General features: G+C 41.7%; 1 protein-coding gene and 1 pseudogene across 3 annotated transcripts; both read right to left on the bottom strand.

Moving 5' to 3' along the window:
- Positions 1–417: 417 nt before the first annotated feature.
- Positions 418–3,564, bottom strand: LOC123119260 (uncharacterized). 3 transcript variants are annotated; one of them, XM_044538986.1, is made up of 2 exons: positions 3,408–3,564; positions 418–3,204 (listed from the first exon to the last, which is right to left on the bottom strand). In XM_044538986.1, the coding sequence occupies exon 2, from the start codon at positions 3,172–3,174 to the stop codon at positions 544–546; it is 2,631 nt and encodes an 876-aa protein (XP_044394921.1). In that variant the 5' UTR covers positions 3,175–3,204; positions 3,408–3,564; the 3' UTR covers positions 418–543. The 3 variants fall into 3 exon arrangements, with proteins under 3 accessions (XP_044394921.1, XP_044394922.1, XP_044394923.1); XM_044538987.1 differs by having other exon boundaries at positions 418–3,194; XM_044538988.1 differs by having other exon boundaries at positions 418–3,221; positions 3,408–3,543.
- A 13,745-nt stretch (positions 3,565–17,309) lies between these two features.
- Positions 17,310–22,808, bottom strand: LOC123120186 (uncharacterized; annotated as a pseudogene).
- Between the last annotated feature and the right edge of the window lie 424 nt (positions 22,809–23,232).

Below are 23,232 nucleotides of genomic sequence, written 5' to 3'. Positions count from 1 at the left end.
TATCATTAAAAAAAACTATGGGTAATTTGTATGCTGTCAAGCTGGTGCTCGTACATCATCTCTAACAAGCTTCAGATCTGTTCTCTATTCAGAACCAGCACAAACTCAATACTCAATGCAGTTAACAAATAAACACTGGTATTTTGTAAGTGCACTGACAACTGAACACGGCAAACAACATACACAGGACATTGACAGAATATATTTCCAATACAAGGCCGAATAAAATTTATCCTCATCCTCTTATTCATGCAGATAATATAATCATTAGCAACACATTGATCATTATATTTTGAAAGCAAAATGATAATACTCCAAACTTATATAAGACATTTTAGATCACTGAAGTAGTAACCCAAAACTTCTTATAGAAGTTTACAGAGGGAGTTCTTCACAGTAAAAAGGAACATCAGGCAGTCAATAAAAAGGTCTCATACTATTACATTATCAAACCTTGGGTGTTTCAGTTCGCCAAACATGCAGGCAAGATATTACACATAAATATTTTATATAAAAAGGTAGCGTGGGTGCTTTGAAAATGTCTCACCACAAGCAGTTTGCTTTGCGCACAAATGAATAACATGCCAGGCTCTCCTCATATAACATAGGAACAGAAGTAATCAATTTAGAGTCCATTCTATTCATCTCCGCCACTGACTCTTCTTTGGAGCATGTCAAACTATCCCCTGATGAAGTTGAAGGCATGTCAAGAAACTTAAGGTGTGCACTACTGGCAACCGGCACCTGATCAAGTGAATAGAGATTTTCAATTGTTTGCTCCACTGGATCATATAGACCTATTTTCCTAACAGTGTTGAGCAGGATCTTCCCACGATCGGGATCAACAGCTAATGGCACCACAACACATGTCTTGAGGGAATAGCCAGGAGATGCTTCTAGGTGAATTGTGTATGCTCTGTCCCATCGGCCATGCTCTAGCTTCCATACATCTAATTTGTCTGCAACTGGATCTGCCAGAACAGCACATAACACTCCCTCAAGCTCAACAACAAATGCACGACAGCGGTTTCTGCTACTCCATCTTGCAAACCACGAAGGGCATGGGACGACATCGAAAGTACTTGCAGCAAGGTTGAAAGAGACAATGGCCCATTCGCAGCTCTGTCCCAACCTTGGTTCATTCATCCAGTAAAGCATTCCATTAACATAGGCCGGTGGCATGTCATTCACAGGCAGAGGTGGTACTGAGTGCTCTTGGGCAGCATTCGCAGTGTTACACCAGTGTAACGTGCATGACATGTCATACTGACGAGATTCAAAGTCCTTCCGGTGATAGAAGATTTCCACAATAACATGTTCACGAGTCAAACTGTTGAAAGTCAAGCCAACATTTTTATTGCCGACTGTAAAAGCATGCTCTTCTATTTTAGGCATTCTCGAGCGTAGGTGCAAATTTGGCCCCAGGTTAGAGAAGCCCCTATGGAAACCTGTACATGGATTGCAGAGATAGTCCTTCGTCTCGGTGCTTACCAAGTTCAGCCCATGGCAAGGCTTGGAGCAAACCACCTTTGTATCAAGCAATGTACTGCGACTAGGAGCTTCTTGGAGGCATTTATTCAATGGAGCAAAACTGAAGCCCAACCGTCCAGTGCTCTTGACCACAAGCATGACTTTAGGCTTTCTGTCTATGTTCTTATGCTGAAAATATGACTGAATGAAGTTTTTACTCTCAACCAATCTGAACCACTGCTTGCAGACAAATTTGGACCGTATGGCTGATTTAGCTGGGAGGCGGAGTAGGATCTCTCTAGTCGCCTTAGCCAGGTCAGATGACAAGGCTATCTCTTCATCTGTTGTATGCACGGGAGCAAGGGTCTCTTGAATGAAACTGAATCTTGAACTAGGGCACCCATATTGTTGAGTTGAGTGTGTCTCCGTGATTGAAAGAATGGTTTCCAGAGCCTCAGACCTAGGATCATACGTGTGAACCATTTTCTGATATTTGTTGAAAATCTTGTGCATGCTAGTAGTAATGATTATCTTCTTCCTTGACGACCTATAACTGCCAAAAGATCCAATAACTCTCAGAATTTGTGACTGACGCAAATCTCTTGCCAAGCGCCCTGACAAACTAATTCGATGATTCAGCAACCAGTCACCAGAGCTATAGTCCAGCAGTTTCCAGATCTCCAAAGTGTTACTACCATGAGGCATTCTGTTGCGAACCAAACATAGTTGGCCATCCATCTCCAATAGTTGCTCTCCTGATGACCAATTCCTGGAGGTTGGCGGCGCTCCTGGTACCCAGAAGGGCGGTGACCGGAGACATGTGAAGGTCTCCTCTGCGACCGAAAAGGACACGATGGCAACACTTGGAGTTGTGATGAAAGAGGCAGGTGTCATCAACCAGTGGAGGCAACCATTGGCAAACACAGGAGATAATTTGTTGCATGACGCATTAATAACAGCGGCATGTACAAATTTATGCAAGCTGGAGGGTACTCCTCTGGCAGCCGGCCTCCAGCGGCAATCCACATAGGAGCCTCTAGGCGTGTACACCTCGCACCTCACCGGGTCCAAGTCCTTCGGATTCAACATCCCATTGATCAACCTCACCACCTTATGCTCGTCTGTGCGGGCATCAAACCCCAGCCCAGCACTGGAGTCGCATGCTACGTCAGTAGAAGGCGGCAGACGCGTGGCTGCCCGTGTGGCCGCATTGCAGATGTAGTAGGCTGTGTCGAGAGCATCGTAGAGAAGGGTGAGGCCATTGCACGGCGCGGGCGTCACTACCTCCACATAGTTGCCACGGGCACCGTCGATGGTGAACAGTAGGTCCCCATGATCTCTGGGGCGGCCCGATGATGATGATGGCGAGAAGGAGCACGAGTAGACCGCGGTGGAGTCGAATGTGGCGGTCGGCGAGATGTATAGCAGCTTGGCTGGTGGTGCCCGCCGCTTTGCAGCCTTGGCTGCTGACATGTGGAGGCGGCGGAATTCATCCGAGGAGAGCAGCGCAGCCCAGGAGCGGCACACTGCCTTGAAGCGGAAGACGGATTTGACTGGGAGCCACTGCAGAACCTCTATGATCATCTCGTACGGAAGCGATGCCCCGCAATCATCTCTTGCAGTGGCCATGTGTTCCCCTCTCCTCCTCCTCCTGCTCTCACTGACCTCCCCCGGCATGATATCCTCCCCCCTGCTCCTACGCATCTTCAGCGCCCAATCGAGGTCTGAGATACCCTAAAAAAAATCGAGGTCTGAGATGCAATCAACACATGGCAAAAATCACAGCAAGAAAACCACTGCTATCAGTCTTATCTATCTCATTCAACTGATGGAATCAAACAGCTCGGATCTAATCTGGGGTGAAACTACTGCTGCAGAAGGGGATCTGGCTTCTCGTCTACTAAAAAAGGAAGATGAAAACAAAAATAGGCCCTTACCGATGGGAAGGCGGGGTCGAATCGCGTCCTGCGGGCTCAGAGTTCCTTCAGCCGGAGGCTTGGCGTCCCCTCGGCGGCGGCGCGGCGTAGGGCGGCGAGTCGCAGGAAAAGTCTCGTTTTTTCCCAACCGGGGAAGAAACAGTGCTCGGAGAGCGAGTGTGAATATTTATTTGTCGATGCTCTCCGAATTGTGTTCCCTTACGCTACGAAATCGCCCAGGCCTGTTGTGCCTTATGGGCCGGCCTACTTCTGCCTTTCTCCGGTTAAAAAAATAATAAATATGTTTCCATCACAAAAATGCATCTGCACAAGTAGTAGGTTTTTTATGAGAGTTATGTGTCAAGCTACCGGCATAAACACGGTGATGGATGTTTTTTTTCTGTATTTCTTAAGGCTTTCTGATTAGTTAATTCTTCTTCTTTTTTCATTTTTTTTCTTTTCTCGTTTTTATATTTTCATATTTTTCTAAATTTTTGTATTTTTTTCCTTTTCTTTTCCAAAATTAGGTTCCTGAAAAAATATTCACGTTTCTAGTAAATTTCAGAAAATTTAAAATGTTCTTTAAAATATAAACATGTTACAACAGTTTAAAAAAATCATGTTTAGAATTCAAAAATAAATTAGGAATTTTTAAATGTATTCAACTTCTTATAAAAGACATGTTCATGTTATATTTCAAAACAAAAGATGAACTAAATATAAAAGTAAAACAAGAAAACCATACAAAAAAGAAAACAAATTGTTAAAGGTTGCTTCGCTCCACTCGGTATAGAAAAACAACGACACGGCTAATTGGGTCGAGGCCCATATATGGCGCCCTGTGTCATCACCCTCCTATATGAAGCAATGAGTGTCATGCAATTTTCTAGTTGGCGCCTATAGCATTGGCAAATCCTATCTCCTAGCCGCCACTTGTCTACGTGCGCTACATGCCTTATATGCATGGTGGAAGATGAAGGGTCTTTCCATACATTGGTAACATGCAGCCATGAAGGAGGTTATGAGGGGAGATGAGTTTAGTGTGGTTGTTGCCGTCACGAGAGCTGTTAAAAAAACCCAAAGAGGACTGGTTGCTACAGCCTACAGGTAAATATGGTGATCATGTTAGTTTAGAGGATTTGGCAAGTGCAAACGCACACAACTCATGGCGAGGAAGGTGTGCCAGTTGAAACTTCTGCTAACTTCCTACAAAGCTACTTTGATTCCATCTGTGCTTAAAGAAGATTCTCAATAAAAGAAGTAATCAAGGTCAAGATACCATTGCAATGCTCATGGGACGTTGGAAAATAAAAGAAGACCAAAGCCGCCCATAGTTGGTCAGCTCCGCCGGCTAACATGGTCGCTCTCTCTGTTAAACGGTACATTTCTAGAAGTTGATAGCTTGGCAGCGACTGGAATGGTGCTTCAGAAGCAGAATGGCTCAGTGGTTTTTCACTGCATATTGGTATCTATTCAATTGCAACGAAGCTATCGAAGCAGAGATACATGTGATAATGATTGGTGTGCCGATGGCCATACAACATTTTGACGAGCCTATCATCCTGCGGTTGGAATCTGCGATGGCCCTATCCATTCTTTTCGGTAATAGCTTGGATCGTTTCGCTTATGGATAATATGAGATTAAGTCTTTAATAGTGAGATCAAAATAGCGTTGCAGATTACCTAGTAAGGTACCGACTAGCCAAGTGGGATGTAATATGTAGACCAAAGGACCAAGGGGGTCTGGGTATTGAGAATCTTAAGGTCAAGAACAGATGCCTTCTCAGTAAGTGGCTGTATAAGTTATCTGTTGAGACTGACGCAACTTGGGCGCAGATTCTCCATAACAAGTATCTGCAGTCCAAAATTTTGACTCAGGTGACAGTGAGGCCAACTGATTCGCCATTTTGGAAGGGTCTTATGAGAGTTAAGACAGCCTTCTTTAATAGAACAAAGTTTATTGTCGGTGATGGCAACAATACCCATTTCTGGGAGGATACTTGGCTTGGTGATACGCCACTGGCCCTCCAGTACCCTTCCCTGTACCGTATTGTTCAACGACGTGAAGCGTTAGTTGCAACGATTATGCAGTCCATTCCCCTTAATATCCAGTTTCGGAGGGTGATTGTTGGTGATCGATGGGAAGCTTGGCTCCATTTGGTGAGTAGACTGATGGAGGTTCAGTTAGCTCATCAGCCCGATCAGTTGTGTTGGAAAATTACTAGGTCTGGAGAATTTACGGTCAAGTCGATGTACATCGACGTCATTAACTCCAGTTTCATTCCTAGTTCCAAATATGTTTGGAAAGTAAAAGTTCCTTTGAAGATCAAAGTGTTTATGTGGTTTGTACATGAACAAGTCATTTTAACAAAGGACAACTTGGTTAAGCGCAATTGGACAGGATCTACTAGGTGTAGTTTCTGTGATCGGGGCGAGACCATTAAGCATCTCTTCTTTGAGTGCCCGCTGGCAAGAGTTTTGTGGCGCACCGTGCAAATTGCCTTTAACATCACTCCTCCGAATTCGGTGGGTACGTTATTTGGAACGTGGCTTGACGGGATTGAGCCCGACACAGCTAGACATATTCGTGTAGGAGTATGTGCGTTGTTATGGGCAATTTGGAACTGCAGAAATGATTTGACTTTTAACAGAACAACAACTATTCATCTTTTGCAGGTTTTATTCCGAGCTACGGCGCTGCTCCGTATGTGGTCCTTACTCACTCCGATGGAGGCCAGGGAGCGTTTGGTTACTGGATCTGTCCGGTGGGAGATGGTAGCGCGGGATATCTTCAACCGGTTTGGATGGCGGCCATGTAATAGGATAGGCGATTAGTTTACCTATCTTTATTTTGCCAGCCGGTTGTGGCTCTATGGCCTTTTTTTGCGGCGTTGAGGCTCTTTGTGAGTTCGCCTTTATTTTGTTTTGTTTCCAGACTTTAAGATCTTGTTGAACCTTTTTACTTATTTATTAATGTGGCCGTATGCATCGTTCTGATGCAGAGGCCGGGGAGTCCCCCCTTTTCGAAAAAGAACAAAAAAGAAAAAAAGAAAGGTATAGTCGTACTGAATGCGCCATGTACTGTGGTTGCATCGAGGACCCCATGTATAGAGGGAATCTTGCCTTTGGATTGTAACCCTATTACTATAGAGTAGAACTCCTACTGAACTCGTAAATAAAAGCATTGGCAAATACTATTTGACCCATTTTGCATCAAATAGTCAGTCTTTTGCATAGAAAAAAAAATGAAGAGAGCCCTCAAATGAGCTAGGTTACATACTAAACATTCAGGTTTTCCAAACCGTTTTTGTATGGTTTTTTATAGGTTTTGTGTATCTTCTACGAGGTTCCGGTCCATTTTTATTTATTTCTTTACATATTTTTAAAGATATTTTATTATCCTATTTTGTGTTCAACTTTTGTAAAAACAAGTTCATTTTCCCAAAAGAAGACTACTACCTCTATAACTAGATCTAAGATGTTTTGGGCGCAAAATTTCAAAGAAAAAATGTCTTAAATTTAGTTACAGAGATAGTATTTTTAAAAATATACGAGAAACCTTTTGCGTTTAAATTTTTAAGACAAATATAGTTTTTAAAAAATATTCAAAATTTAAAAGTTGTTCATAATTTTAAAAAACTTTAACAGAAGTTTTGGAAGATGTTCATATGTTTTCAGAAATAAAAATCTCAATTATTCACGAAATTTTGATTTGTTAAGCATTTTTTAAAATATAATAAAAAAATTCCTAGAAATAAATCCTGAAAACAACATAAAAACAAGGCACTAACTGTTGTAGTCTCCACTACATGGGCCGCCCCAGTCAAGGAACCCTGTGCGATCGCTCTTTGTTTTGACGCAGAATGCAATACATATGACCTCCATAACCGAAACATCATGATCAGGTTTACTAATTTTTTGGGAACCTGAATGAATAATTTTTCGGGGGCTTTTGTTTCGGTTTTCTATGTTTTTTCAGTTTTCTGGGGTTTTCTCTTTTCCATTTTCACTTAATTATTTTCTTTTTATTACTTGATTTTTATTCTGATTTTTATATTCTTTCGGGTTTCGTCTTTTTTCAGGTTTTCTTCCCGTTTTTGTACATTTAATTTATTTTTAAATCTGTACTATAAATTGTTTTCCAATATGCACTGAATTGTTTTCATTTCAAACACACATTGCATATTTATTAAAATACATTGAAGATCTTTTAATATATAGTGAACTTTCTTAATATCGGTATTGGTTTTTAAATACACACTGAACATCTATTGAACATAGATTGAACATTTTAAATGTATGAAAACATTTTTTTAACATATGGTGCACATTTTGAAATACACCCTAAGCATTTTTTAGCATATACTGGACATTTTTAAGTGCACATTGGACATATTTTTAATGTACAAAGAACAATTCACAAAAGAATTATAAGAAATAATTTTATATTCCTTTAATTGGAGAAAAAAATTATCACACATGAAGCAGGAAATAACTTTTGTAGATCAAATGTGGCAAAAATTGTATCAATTTTTTTCGTGACTTTATGTAGTACAAATTTGGAAGAAACATATTCTTCTGTTGTTCCTGCCTATTTACTTTATCATTTTTATCATCCGTCTTGAACTGTTTCAAGTGCTTGTGTGTCAAACAGCAGCAGGGCTAGCAGCCGAACTGGAACACATAAGCAGTTGGAAATATAGGAATGGAAAACACCATGAGGCATACTGTTCGAGTAATAGTCTTGGGCCGGTGACCTAGAAAGCCCACCAGCAGGGCTCTGGTTAAACCTTGACAGTTTGACACTACAAGTGGTCACATAGGACATAGGAGGTATCCTCCCTGTAGCGTTGGATAGGATAGTTCGCGAGAACTATGTCTCGCTTATTGCTAGATGTACACTTGCCTTGCCTCAGGCCCTCACGCTAGCAGGCCAGCGTAATAATGTTCGTTCTGGTTTTCCAGGAGCAATTTTGGGTAACTTCTACTCTCTCCGTTCCGAATTACTCGTTGCAGAAATGGATGTATCTAGATGTATTTTAGTTCTAGATACATCCATTTCTGCGACGAGTAATTTGGAATGGAGGGAGTATGAACCTGTGCGGATTGGTTTTAAAAGCTTGTGCGTGGTTTTTTCTTTCTGTTCTTCTGTGTATTTTCCCTATTCTTATTTATTTATTTACTTATTTATTTATTTTTTAGTTCTTTTTCCCTGTTTGTTTTTCCTCTTTATTTTTCAAATACATGCTAAAATACTTTTGCTTACAAGTTGAACATTTTTCAGATACATGTTAAACATTTATCAGCATACATGTTGAATGTTTGTAAAATATACATTGAACCTCTTTTCATACACAATGAGCATTTTTAAATACACGTTGAAATTTTGAAAAATGCCATCAACATTTTCATAAAGTGTGCAGAAATTTCCTGTGTTTATGAACATTTACTCGAATGCAGAAACCTTTTAGATGTCATGTAAATCTTTCAAAAACCATGTGGACAAATTTTAACATTTCGTGAATGTTTTTTAAAATGTCGTGAAGAATATTTTGAATGAATGCACATTCTAAATGTCATGATTTTTTAATGGTACCGGATTTGTTTTTAGAATCTGTATCATTTTTTGTGCATTGTCACGATTTTTGTGAAAAAAACTCATGAACAACTTTTTTCGATGTGTGAACATTATTCATATTTCATGCATTCTTTTGAATGGTACGGACATTTTCTGAAACTTGCGTGAATAATTCTTTTATACTACATGGACTTTTTAAAATTGCGTGATGAAAGTTTTTTTACAATTTAAGTAAATATGTTACATTTAAGAAATATAAATATAAGTAAATAAAAAAAGCAACAGGAAACCCTGCAGAAGAGAACATACACTATAGACGTGCGCTAGCGAGTGGGCGAGTGCTTCTCCCGCTTTGCCAGGCCAATTTAGGGCGTTCTTTCATCCCACTAAAAGTGAGATAAAGACACAACTACGGTAGTTCTTGTACAAACCTTGCACCTTCGTGCTTATCTCTACTCCTAATGGAGCAGTTGGTAGTCTTGTTTCTAGATTTTTTTTCGTCCCACCTTCCATGGTTTTTTTGTACCTCCTCCCACCTCACACCGAGCCGCCACGAACCGAAAAAAACTCGTACCGAGGCCCCACCCGCCCCCACGCACTCCAGGGCCTAACCTCGTACCGAGGCTCCTAGTTTCGTCGGTTTTTTTTCGTTTGGTTTATTTTCGTCTCATCTCTCACCACCCCTCCCACCTTAATTTTTTCTTTTTCCCACTTAAAAAGAATCACGTCCAATTTTCCTTCCATTTATTCGTGCTTGCTTTGCAGGTGTCGATTCAATTCAATCATGTAAATATTTTGGCAAGTTCTGATTCAATAAATCGAGAGCAATCAGCGTAGCCGGATTCGGTAATTGGTAATTCAAACCGTAGGCAAGAGATCTCCTCGTCCATCAGTGCGAACTTCCTTTTTTTTTTGACAATATGAGTCCCACCTTCCTAGCGCCAAAGTGTAATATATGGAAACAAACTCAACGAATTATAACAGTAATTAACCCGATTATTACATACCAAACATCAGGTACGTCATTAATTCGCTTCCTTCCCTTCCCTTCGTCCCTCAATCCCACGCTCGTGGCGCTGTAGTGGCGGAGTCGCCAATGGCGACGAGGACAGCTCGTGGCAGCCCCCAAAGCACTAACACGACCCAAGATATGGGTGAGTTCTCGTGATCTCCACCCTACTCCCTCACTTCCTCCAAATTCCTCGACCCCTACCGTCTCGATCCCGTTCACGCTCTGATCCGAAGGCCGATGCAGCTCTGGCCGATTGACAATGCAGGTTCGGGATCGTTCCTTTCAGCACCCACTCTTGGAAGAATCGGCAGCGTGCCATGCAGATCGAAACCGGTCGAGATCACGGGATGCTTGCACAGGGCTCGCCAAGATTGCTATTCTGAACTTTTTTGTGAACAAAATGAAGAGTGGGACAGGATCTGCACTTGTGCTAATATACTTGTGTAGTTGCAGGTTTTGTTTTAAAAATCCAATTGTTGTTTATCTTTTGTCGCTGAAAAATGATTACTAATTATGACATTGATTTTATTTCTTCTGGATGTTGTATATTCTTGGATTGAAGGGACTCCCTGACAAGGTGAAAGAACAGGTTACATCTGCATGTCGTTCTATACTTGTTTACCTGATTACTTGATGCATAATTTCGCATGGGTAAACTAAAAATATTTAGCCTGGTTTAGATCATGCAATCAGGCGAAGAATGACGAGGGGCTTGTACAGATTTCTTGGGAGAAGACAACCCAAATTTTGGCATTGGTCGGTAGTTCTTCAGGTGAGTGACACATTCATTTGGAGAAGCACGAGCTGGAATCAAACACCTATTTTTTTAATGTTTGCTGCTTATTATAACTTTTTTTCTAATTGAACAAGAGTTTTATGTAATAACCTTACAGAATAGAGAGCCATGCAAACATATATATGACCTTTTTAACTTGTCAAGGAGAATACGCAGATTAACTTTCCATGAGTAGTAGTCTTCTTTTGTTAACTAAAATTATTTAGTTCTCATGTACGTGGGTAATTTTAGAACTTGGAACTTGGGACTTGGAAGTTGATCCAAACAAAGGAAACAATTAACCTCTACATCCCGTACCCAATAAGATGGATATGTATGAGAATATTAAATGTAATATTAACATGATTAATATTGAACTCTTAAAGTTAATGTGGCCCCGTTGCAACGCACGGGCGTTCTTCTAGTCTTGTCATAATGCGCCGGCTCATGTACGACTCAAAACAGTGGATTTTCCGATTTTCGGAACATCCTAAAAGGTTCTTTCGTCCAGGCATCTTCTTTATTTTCCTTTTCTGTCAATTTACATATGTTCTCTTTTTCATTTTTACTTTCCTTTTTTCTCCCCTTTCTATTTTTATAAAATCCATTAACTTATTTTAAAATTGATGAATTAAATTGTGAGCATTTTTTAATTTGTAAATTTTTAAGCACGTGATGATATTTTTAACTAGTGAAGAATTTTCAAATTATTGAACCTTTTATAATTCATAAAAAAAGTTATTCATGAATATTTAAAAAAATGTGATTTTATTTAATTTCCTGAACTTTTTTTGGATTCAAGATTTAGATAAGGATAGAATGTACTGTTGGGTTTTCGCCTTTATAAAGTCTAACCCGCCTTTTCACATCCCATGTTAACATGCTACATCCTTATAGGAATGTGCGATGCAAAGAAAGCATCGCACTCTTGACGGGAAGAATGGCCAGCTAGGTCCAGAGTCGCAGAAAATTGGACGCATACCCCAACAGCAAGAAAGTGATGCCTAGAAGCAATGTGGTGGTGAGGATATGTCTGGGACATCTCGCAGTACGAGACGCAAATCTAAATCATGTGGTGTGCGCCCACAGGCTAGTCATATCCCCTCTTTTGTTTCTCCCAGTAGCACACGAGATGATGTGTTAGTTGCTTTATGATTTATTTTTTCTTCAAGTCATCTATGTGTATTTTCTTTCTTTTTGACTCACAGTGGGGAGAAACATATAAATGACAATATGGATCTTTGGTAAATCGTACCCACTTTCTTATGTATGGTGGATGCCCGTCAGAACGTATACACCATACATTACACCCCCTCCCCCCCAAACTTGCGTACTGGGCTCGGCCCATTTACCTTTTCCTTCATTTATCGCATTAACCAACAGGGAAAGCTCACCTATTGTGCTTTATTACTACTTCTTGTTGTTGTTGTTGTTGTTGTGCAACAAATCACGGCGCCTTCCATGGCAGTTTTTTCTTCTGTTTTTTCCTTTTCCTTTGCTTTCAAAAATTCACAAATTTTTAAAAAAATCATCAACTTATCTTAAATTCTAAAACTTTTCCGATTCATGGACATTATTTCAAATCCATGATTTGTTTTTCAAATCCATGAACGTGTTCTTAAAATTGCAAAATATTTTCATATCCGTGATCTTTTGTTCAAATGCATGAATGTTTTTCAAATCCACAAACTCTTTCCATCTATATTTTTCTAGTATTTATGCACTTTTTTGTGAACAAAATTTGAAAATATGGACGTTTTCTAAAATTATGAAAGAAATTTGGAGAAGCAAACATATTTTAGATATATGATTTTTTTAAATGGAGCACCTTTTGAAACTGTTAACAAAATTTGACAATGTGAACATTTTTTCCATTTTATGAAACTGTTTTGAATTGTGAACTTTTTTCGAATTTTTTAACACTGATTAAAAAGTATGAACAAAAATTGAAACCTGGACAAAACATGGAAATTCTGAACATTTTCGGAATGTTTTGAACATTGATTCATAAATATGGAAAAAAAATCAAAATTCAGAACATCTTTTTTAAAATATGATAATTAAAAAAGGAAAAACATTAAATGATTCGAAATTCTGAAAAAAATTGGAATTTTTTGGATATATGAAAATAGAAACAATGAAAATAAAAAAAGTTAAATAAAACAAAAAGGGAAAGAAAAAAGAAAACTCAAAAATAGGAGAGAAGATAAAAATAAAAATAAAAAACATGGTTCAGGAACCTCAAAACCGGGGAGAAAAATGGCTGGGAAGATGAGGATCTCAAACTTTTCAAATCCTTGATTTTTTTAAAATTATTTGAAGTTTTTGTAAGTATTTGAAAATTTTAAAATTAGTGAAATTTTTCTAAATATTTGAAAATTTTCAAATCCTTGATTTTTTGAAAAATCAATGAACTTTTTTAAATCCACGAGCGCTTAGCCAGTCGAGCAGTCGCCCGACGAAAGCAATGCCATTGCCTAGTTGGGGCCATGGCCTAAGCATTTTTTTCGTTTTTCTTCTCTTTTTTCCCCTAATTCATTTTTATCCCTTTTGAACTTTATTGTTCTTTTTGAAACCTCTTTAAAATTTGAAATATTTTTGGAATAGGAAAATAACATTTTAAGTAATTGTTTTAAATTATTATTTATATTATTTTTTCCTTCAAGTATTTTTTAAATGCTATTAAAAACCTTAAATTATGATTTTATCCCTTTGTATTTTAGTAGTTAATTTAAAAAGTTAAAATAATAATTTAAGTATATATTTACATTATGTTTTTAGATATATGTTTCCTTAAAACCTCACATGGATGTCTACCATGGACATGCCCATCTGCTGGCAAAAGTTGGGGTCATTTTAAGAAACACCAACTTCAACGTATGGTGTCCGAGTAGGGCAAAATGTTTCGTTTGAGAGCAAGTTGTTTCTCGAAATCCGTCAAATGACCCTATTTTTATTCATTAGCTTGTATGATCAATTCAAATGACCCAATTTTTATTCATTGGCTTGAGCCTCAAGCAACGAGAAATGATCATAAGTGTAGGATTCAGAGGGCTGTTGAAGTTAAGTGTTCATAAATGCCAACATGCCGAAGCAAGTGGTGGTGACGCGCTATGATGACCAACGCTCGAAAATTATTTTTAGGGGGAGGGGGTCAATGCCAGTCGATAAGGAAAGTGTGCATAGAATGTCTGAGCTTCCAAACGACGGATACAAAGTTGTCGATGAAGTGGAGAAAGAAGCAATAGAGTACATCAGTTCCGATAGTATGGAATAGAAGGGGGAACAACCGAGATTAACACATGGTGCAAGATGATTAATGTAATGAAAGGAGTTGTGGATAACAAATTCCTATGTGCTTGGCTTATTGTGGCCATAAGCACATTTTTGTGTCCAACGACTAGCCTAAGCGACCCTCGATGCTATCCATTAGTCTTGAATCTGGAAAATGTTGCTCTGTCAAATTGGTGCCACTTCGTCATAGAATATGGAAAGTTCCAGTCTAGGACGAGCTCCCTGGTACCTGATATCAAGTCCATCGTTTCTCCTATTGTCAACAATGCCAACGCTGCGTTTCTTCAGAAATATATGGGTTACATGTTATAAGTTTGGCAAGGGGTTTAAGTGCTCTATTTAGATCAGTTCAGTTCCTATATGGCGGGTTACAGAAAGGAAACCCCTAGTATATGTTCCTTGCTGCCGTAGCAGATTGGATTGGTGGAGATATTTGGTTCTATGATGGCCAAGTTGACCAAAACCACGTGGTCTTCTTTAGGTTTAAGAAAAATGGATGTAAAACAACGAGGAAGGTCCTGATCAGATGGCGGCTGGTGTGCTCTGGGTGCGCAAGGGGAGCGCGACACTATTTACCACCTGTGTTTTCAGAAAATAAACTGATAACAGTGGGTCAATTGTTTGCTATTTTCGACAAATTAACTACGATGACGGAACCAACCTAACTATACTCTTCCCCGCAAAAAAAGGAAAAAAAAAACTAACTATACTCTGTTGCGATGCACGTGCACTCAGGAAGTACTCTATAACATAAAACTATGGTTACTGTATGCTGTCAACTTGGTGCACGTGTCAGATTGGAGCTCAACTACAGGAGAACAACTCATAATTCAGACATGAATGCCACACGATTTTACTAGTGTTCTATCTCTCTCAAGCCTTAGTTCGCAGTAAGAGCTTAACCAGTACTGGAGTAAATTACAAATGGTAGATAGTGTAAGGTAAATCCAGGCCGTCGAGCGTAATCACTTGAAGATGAAACGAAGTGAGCCATTGGATCTGCCAAAGCGTTTTCTGAAAAATTGGGCGCTATCTTTAAATCTTTAAAAAGTAAGAGCTTAAACAATACTGGAGCACGGGTCTCAGAGCTCATACATCATACTCCCTCTGTCTCGAAATAAGTGTCTCAACTCTAGTACAACTTTGTATTAAAGTTAGTATAAAGTTGAGACACTTATTTTGGGACGGAGAGAGTATTTAAACAAGCTTCAGATCGGTGCTCTACATGAGATAAAAGAACAATGCAAGTACTTAATGTTTTTCAGGACCAGCACAAGCTCAATACTCAGTGCATTGACAGATAAAAAGTAGTAGTATTTGTTGGAGCAATGAGAAACTGAACATGGCAACTCCCACGTAAAGCATAATAGCAGACCAGGCAAGCAACAAACATAACAAGACATTGTCAGAAGTATCCGTAATACAAAGATAACAGATATGATTACCCCCTTATTTGTGCAGATAACATAAACATTTGGAACGCGTCAATATATTTCGAAAGCGAAATGATATACTCACAATAAAAAATGTTTAATACTATTACATGACCAAAGCTTGGTGTTTCAGTTCTCAAACATGCAGGCAAGATATCACAAATAGATATTTCATATAAAGAAGGGTGTAAGATGCCACACGGGTGTAAGATGCCAAGCTCTCCTCATATAACAATGGAACAAAAGGAATCATTTTAGAGTCCATTCTATTCATCTCCGCCACTGAGTCTTCTTTGGAGCATGTCGAACTATTCCCTGATGAAGTTGAAGGCATATCAAGAAACTTTTGGTGTGCACTACTGGCAACCGGCACCTGATCAAGTGAATACAAACTTTAAAATGTTCCACGATAACATGTTCACGAATCGAAGGGCTGAATGTCAAGCCAACATTTTTATTGCCGACTGTAAAAGCATGCTCCTCTGCTTTAGGCATTCTCGAGGGAAGGTGCAGCTTTGGCACCAGGTTAAAGTAACCCCTGTGGAAACCTGTACATGGATTGCAGAGATAGTCGTTCGTCTCGGTGCTTACCAAGTTCAGCCCATGGCAAGGCTTGGAGCAAACCACCTTTGTATCAAGCAATGTACTGTGACTAGGAGCTTCTTGGAGGCATTTATTCAATGGAGCAAAACTGAAGCCAAATCGTCCAGTGCCCTTGAAAACAAGCATGACCTTAGGTATGTTCCTATGCTGAAAGTATGTTCTTAGGGCTTGCGCCGTGCCGGCCAGCTGCTTAAATAGCCGGGGCAGGCAGGCCGACGCTGCTTCAAAGCGGGCAATAGACCGAGTAGCCTTCTCGATCGCCGCGCCGGTTAGCCGACATGAATGCGGATAAGCGGCCGTACGGTCATGTCCACTCTGCCCGACATGAATGTGGGGTAGATGGTTCTAGAGCGGGCGGGACAAACAGGGTTCTGGGTGGGTTCGCATTTTCGGAGTTCGACAATGTCATTTCGTAGTGAAAATTCATTAGCACAGCAAGACTTATGCAAAGTCGTTCATGGCATGCTTGCAATCGTCGAGGGCTTCATTGTGGAGAAAAATTCACACAATAAATTTGCATTCTAAAAGCTAGAGGATTAGAGGACGAACTAATCAAATAGACCTGGCTCCTCTGCACTTCCTGATGAACAGGCCGCGGGCAATGGGGCAAGTATGGAGTACAAGTCTGACTGCTCCATTACATGTTCTATATCTCTCAAGCCTTGGGTTTTTTTAACACTCTCCCAGGCCTTAGTTGACAGTAAGAGATTAAACAGTACTCCCTCCGTCCCATAACGTAAGACGTTTTTTGACACTGGACGGAGGGAGTAAATTACAAGTGGAAAAAAGTGTAAGGTAGATCTAGGACAACGAGCATAATGATATGAAGATGAAGCGAGGTAAACCATTTTCTGAAGAATTGGGAGCTTCTCCCTCTCTAACTTAATGTAAGACGTTTTTTCACACTTCATAGACCTAAAAACATCAGATAACACAAGTTACAGAGGTAGTATATCTGAAAACTCTTCGACGCTTCTTCAGATAACAGAGCGCAAATCTGAGAGCTCAACATGTTTTGCAGGACCAGTATAAGATCAATACTCCTCAATCCAGTTAACAAATAAAGACTAGTATTTTGTTAGTGCAATGACAACTGAACACGGCACCTCCCACCTAAGGCAAAATAGCATATCAGGCAATGCATCAAACAAGACAAGACATTATCAGAAATATTCGTAATACAAGGATGACAAATATCCTCATCCTCTTGTTTCTGCAGATAACATAAACGTTGGGAACACATCATCAAATTTCAAAAGGCGAAATTATATACTTCACACTAAGAAGGAACATCAGACAGAGAGTTGCCAGTTACATGCTAAAGATGTTTCATAATATTATTACATTATCAAAGCTTCGGTGTTTCAGTTCGCCAACCGTGCATGCAGGAAAGCTATTACAGAGATATTTTATGTAAAGAAGGTAGGTGCCTTGAAAATGTATCACCACAACAAAACTTTTTTGGGCACACGGGAGTAATATGCCAAGCTCTCCTCATATAACATAGGAACAAAAGGAACCGGCGCCTGATCAAGTGAATACAAACTTTGAATTGTCTGATTTACTGGATCATACAGCCCTATTTTACGCCCAATGTTGAGCAGGATCCTCCCATAATCAGGGTCAACAGCTAATGGCACGACAACAGTTGTCTTAAGGGAATAATCAGGACATGCCTCGAGGTCAATTGTGTATGCTCTTCCCCATTGGCCATGCTCTAGCTTCCATACATCTAATCTGTTTGCCACTGGGTCTGCTAGAACAGCACACAATAATCCCTCCAGTTCCACAACAAATGCAAGACAGCGGTTTCTGCTATTCCATCTTGCAAACCACGAAGGGCACAGGACGACATCAAAGGTTCTTGTAGCAAGGTTGAAAGAGAGAATGGCCCATTCGCAGCTCTGTCCCAACCTTGGTTCATTCATCCAGTACAACATTCCATCAACATAGGCCGGCGGCATGTCATTCACAGGCAGAGGCGGTACCGAGTTCAGTTGGGCAGGATCCCCAGAGTTACACCAGCATAACGTGCATGTCAGGTCATATTGACGAGATTTGAAGTCCTTCCGGCGATAGAAGATTGCCATGATAACATGTTGATGAGTCGAAGGATCGAAAGTCAGGCCAACATTCCTATTGCCGACTGTGAAAGCATGCTCTTCTGTTTTAGGCATTCTCCGCAGCAAACTTGGCCCTAGCGAGTAGCCCTTGTGGAAACCTGTACATGGGTTGCAGAGATAGTCCTTCGTCTCGGTGCTTATCAAATTCAGCCCATGGCAAGGCTTGGAGCAAACCCTAGATTACTTGATACAAAGGGGGTTTGCCAATCAAGCATGGTCGTGGTTTCCGGCAAGGGGACCCCATCTCCCCGCTTCTGTTCGTCATCGCCATTGACCCGCTCCAAAGAATCCTTGATGTGGCTACGCGAAAGGGGCTCCTCCACAAAATTCGGGGTAGGGGTTCCATGATGCGAACCTCCCTTTATGCGGATGATGCGGCCATCTTCCTGGCTCCGATCAAAAAGGATGTTGACAATCTTGCTAATATTTTGAGAGGATTTGGCGAGGTCACGGGACTTTGCACCAACTTTCATAAGAGTTCGATGGTGCCCATTCGTTGCAATAATCTTGACTTGGATCATATCACTCAAAATCTGCCGGCAACTAGGGCTTCTTTCCCCTTGAGGTACTTGGGGCTCCCCCTCTCTGTTTGGAAGCTAAGGTTGGTGGATCTTCAATTTCTTGTGGACAAGGTTGCATCCAAGTTGACAACGTATGAGGGTCAAAACATCACCACCATTGGGCGCACGGCCCTTGTCAAGTCTGTTCTCACTTCCCAAGTGATCTACTTCATCACACCGTTGATCATCCCACCAAGTATCCTCCTCAAAGTCAACCAGCTTGAGAGAGCTTTCCTATGGTCCGGCTCGGACAAGACGACGGGGGCGAAATGCAAGGTGAATTGGGAAATTGTCTGTAGGCCACTTGAGTATGGGGGGCTTGGGGTACTCAACATGGAAAAGTTCGCGCGTGCTCTGCGGCTGCGGTGGCCTTGGTATGAATGGAAGGAGCCCACCAAGTTGTGGGTCGGGATGGGCAACCCGTGCAATGAGGAGGACCTCAACTTTTTCTATGCGTCAACCACTATCACCGTGGGCAATGGTGCGAAGACACCTTTTTGGGAATCACCTTGGCTTCTTGGGCGCAAGCCAAAGAACATTGCACCATTAATATTCGAAGTCTCCTCGCGAAAGAAGTGGAAAGTGCGCGAGGCCATCAAGCACAACGCATGGATGCTCAAGATCAAGCCTCCAACCGTTATTTCCGTTGAGTTCATCACACAATTTTTCACCCTTTGGATGCTATTGGATGAGGTGCATCTTGATGCGCTCGCCGAGGACGACATTTTATGGAAACACACGACTAGTGGGCACTACTCGGCGGCCTCGGCATATAAGGCGCAATTCATAGGGATGGTGTTTTCACCCATGGACCAAATGGTTTGGAAGGTCTGGGGTCCCCCCAAAGTAAAGTTCTTTGCTTGGTTGGCACTTCAAGATAGAATTTGGACCGCAGACAGATTAGCCAAGAGAGGATGGCCAAATTGTGGTTTGTGTCCACTTTGCAAGAGGGTGCAAGAAAGCGGGTCACACCTATTCTTCAAGTGCCGCTATACTCTAAGGCTGTGGGCGTTGGTCATTGAAAAATTTCACATCTTCGAGTTGGACACCTCTTCATGGCACTTGTTGGACTCCGTCAACGCTTGGTGGACAAGCACTTGTGACGCCGGCACGCCAAACCGTCAAGCCAAAGCCTCCCTCACCATGCTTGTGTCATGGACAATTTGGAATGAGCGAAATGCAAGAGTGTTTAGGTTTAAAAGCGCTCCACCGACTATCTTGCTTAACACCATCACGACCGAGGCCAACCTTTGGGTCACCGCCCGTGCAAAAAAATTAGGGTCTTTCATATCGCGAGAGTAATAATCCATGTGGTGTCGTGGGTGATTTGTAACAAACTCTATTCTCTCTTATTTAAAGGATGAGGCAAAGCTTTTGCCTCCGTTTCTAAAAAAAAAAAAAAAAGTGTTACTAGGAGCTTCTTGGAGGCATTTATTTAAGGGAGCAAAAATGAAGCCCAATTGTCCAGTGCCCTTGACCACAAGCATGACCTTAGGTCTTTTGTCCATGTTCTTATGCTGAAAGTATGACTGAATGAATTTTTCACTCTCAATCAATCTGGACCACTGCTTGCACACAAACTTGGAGTGTATCGCTGATTTAGCTGGGAGGCGGAGTAGGATCTCTCCAGTCACCTTAGCCAGGTCAGATGATAAGGCTATCTCTTCATCTGTTTTATGCACGGGAGCGAGGGTCTCCTGAATGAAACTGAATCTTGAACTATGGTACACATACTACATACTGTGGAGTTGAGTGTGTCTCCATGATTGAAAGAATGGTTTCTAGAACCTCAGACCTAGGGTCATAGGTGTGAACCATTTTCTGCTACTTGTCAAAAATCTTGTGCTTGCTACTAGTGATGATTATCTTCTTCCTTGGCGGCCTGCTATTGATGCCAAAAGATCCAATAATTCTCAGCATTTGCGACTGGCCTAAATCTCTTGCCAGGTGGCCCGACAAATTGATCTGATGACTCAGTAACCAGTCACCAGAGCTACAGTCCGACAGCCTCGAGATCTCCAAAGTGTTAGCATAAGGGATTGTCTTGCGAGTGTCTCGGACCAAACATAGTTGGTCATCCATCTCCACTAGTTGCTCTCCTGATGACCAATTCCTGGAGGCTGGCTCTGCTCCTGGTACCCAGAAAGGTGGTGACCGGAGACATGTGAAGGTCTCAGCCGTGACCGAGAAGGATACAACAGCAACACTCGGTGTCGTGATGAAAGAGGCCGGTTTCATCTAAAAGTGCAGGCAACCGTTTGCAAATACAGGAGGTAATTTGTTTAATGCCGCATTAGTAACAGCGGCATATACAAACTGATGCAAGCTGGAGGGTATTCCTCCGGCAGGTGGTCTCCAGTGATCCCCGAAGCGGCCTCCAGGCGTGTAAATCTCACACCTCACCAAGTCCTTCTGAGTAAACACCCTATTGATCAACCTCACCACCTTGTACTCCTCTGCACGGGAATCAAACCCCAGCCCAGCAGCGGACCTGGATGCCCGTTCATCAGTGGAAGGTGGCAGACGCGTGGCAGCCCGTGTGGCCGCATTGCAGATGTAGTAGGCTGGGTCAAGAGCATCGTAGAGGAGAGTCAGGCCGTGGCACGGCGCTGGTGTCACTACTTCCACACAATTGCCACGGGCACCATCGATGGTGAACAGTAGGTCCCCGTGATCTCTGGGGCAACCTAATGGTGATGATGGCGATAAGGAGCACGAGTAAACCGCGGTAGAGTCGAATGTGGTGGTGGGTGAGATGTGTAGCATCTGTGGTGGTGGTGCCCACCATCTCGTGGCCTTAGCTGCTGCCATGTGGGTGCGGCGGAATTCATCGGAGGAGAGCAGCGCAGCCCAGGACCGGCAAACGGCCCGGAAGCGGTAGACGGATTTGACGGGGAGCCACTGCAGCACCTCTATGATCATCTCGTATGGAAGTGACGCGCCGCAACCATCTCGTGCATTGGCCATGTGTATCCTACTCCTCTTGCTGACCTCCCTAGGCATGATATCGTGCCCCCTGCTGCTGCTATGCATCTTCAATGCCCAAGCAAGGTCTGAGATGCAATCAACACATACAAAAAGAAAACCACTTCTATTAGTATTAGCTGGCCCGATTCAATTGATGGAATCAACAGCTCAGATTTTAGAAGAAAAGATGAGAGAGAATGAGATCTGGTTGCTCGTCGACTTCAAAAAGATGAAAGGAAAGGCAAAGATGGGGAAATTACTTACCAATAGGAGGGATCGAATCACGGACTGTGGTCTCAGAGTTCCTTCGGTTGGAAAATTGATGATGCAAATGGTTGAAATATAGATAAACTATACAATATCTTCAGTTCTTCAGCAAGGTAAACAGAACAAAATCACGAAAATCCAGATTTGAAGATTAACATACTAGAATCATGAAGCAACATCTGAACTAACTCAAGAAAGCACAAAAGAGTGTGGGACATGTAAGTTATTTTACAACAATCAAATTTAGTGTTTTCTACAAACTTGAAGTTGTGCAGCCCACTACATAGATGGATGGCAGCTATGATACTCTAATACATCCCCAAAATATCAGTTTCGTGGCTGCTACAAACACTAGATAATGACCTAGTTTTTGCAGATTAACAACGAATAATCTAATTAGTGAAGATCCTATTTTTTGAGCAATTAGTTAAGATCCTTTTTTTAGCTTTTTTTTTGGCGAGGAGAGCAATTAGTTAAGATCCTTGGCATCACAATACTGATGTGTATACTTAATAAGCAGGGAAAACACTTACCTTTTCTTGGTTTTCCTTGAAACAATCCAATCAAACCCGTTGCTGAAGCTTCGGCGCTGTTCGTCCAGGCTAGCGTCGGTACCGGAGGCGCTGGACAGGGGAGGGAGGCGGAGAAGGAGGAGGGCACTGGACGGGGAGGGAGGCAGCTCCGGAAGTCGACGGCGAGGAGGGGCAGCACCCGATGGGGAGGGAGGCGGGCAGGAAGGCAGGGGCGGCGGCGGATCAAAACTGGACGTAGCGCATGGGGCAAGAGGCGGGCGCTGGGCGGAAGGAGTCGGCGCAGGCAAAGACTTGTTTTTTCCGAGAGGAACTCATCACGTAGGGGTGTGTTTGGTTCGAGTCATCAGGTGGAACGTAACGTGTCCGTTCCGTTCCCAGGGGTCATTCCATTGTTTGGTTGGGTCGAGGAACGAGAACCTACTCGTTCTAGGGAATGACATATTCCCTCTATATGCGGAATGTGCTCGTACCTCCGATTTGTACTGATTTACCAAAACTTATGTGGTTTTGTAGATCTTGTTTTTATTACTTCCAAAAATTGAGTTTTCCTTAAAAAAAACCTCCAATATATTCATCGTCTGTCACGGCAGTAAAAAAACATATACGTATCATGACAGTACAAAGAACACCAGATCCATAGACCACCTACGATGACTACAAACACTACATCAAGACGAAGAAAGACAATCATCATTGTTCCT

Source organism: Triticum aestivum, chromosome 5D (assembly GCF_018294505.1).
Source record: "Triticum aestivum cultivar Chinese Spring chromosome 5D, IWGSC CS RefSeq v2.1, whole genome shotgun sequence".
In the NCBI taxonomy this organism is placed as follows: domain Eukaryota; kingdom Viridiplantae; phylum Streptophyta; class Magnoliopsida; order Poales; family Poaceae; genus Triticum; species Triticum aestivum.
This window is presented reverse-complemented; position numbering and strand designations above follow the sequence as displayed.

Coding starts and splice junctions, on each gene's coding strand:
- LOC123119260 (XM_044538986.1), bottom strand. CDS start 3,174: ATGCGTAGGAGCAGGGGGGAGGATATCATGCCGGGGGAGGTCAGTGAG.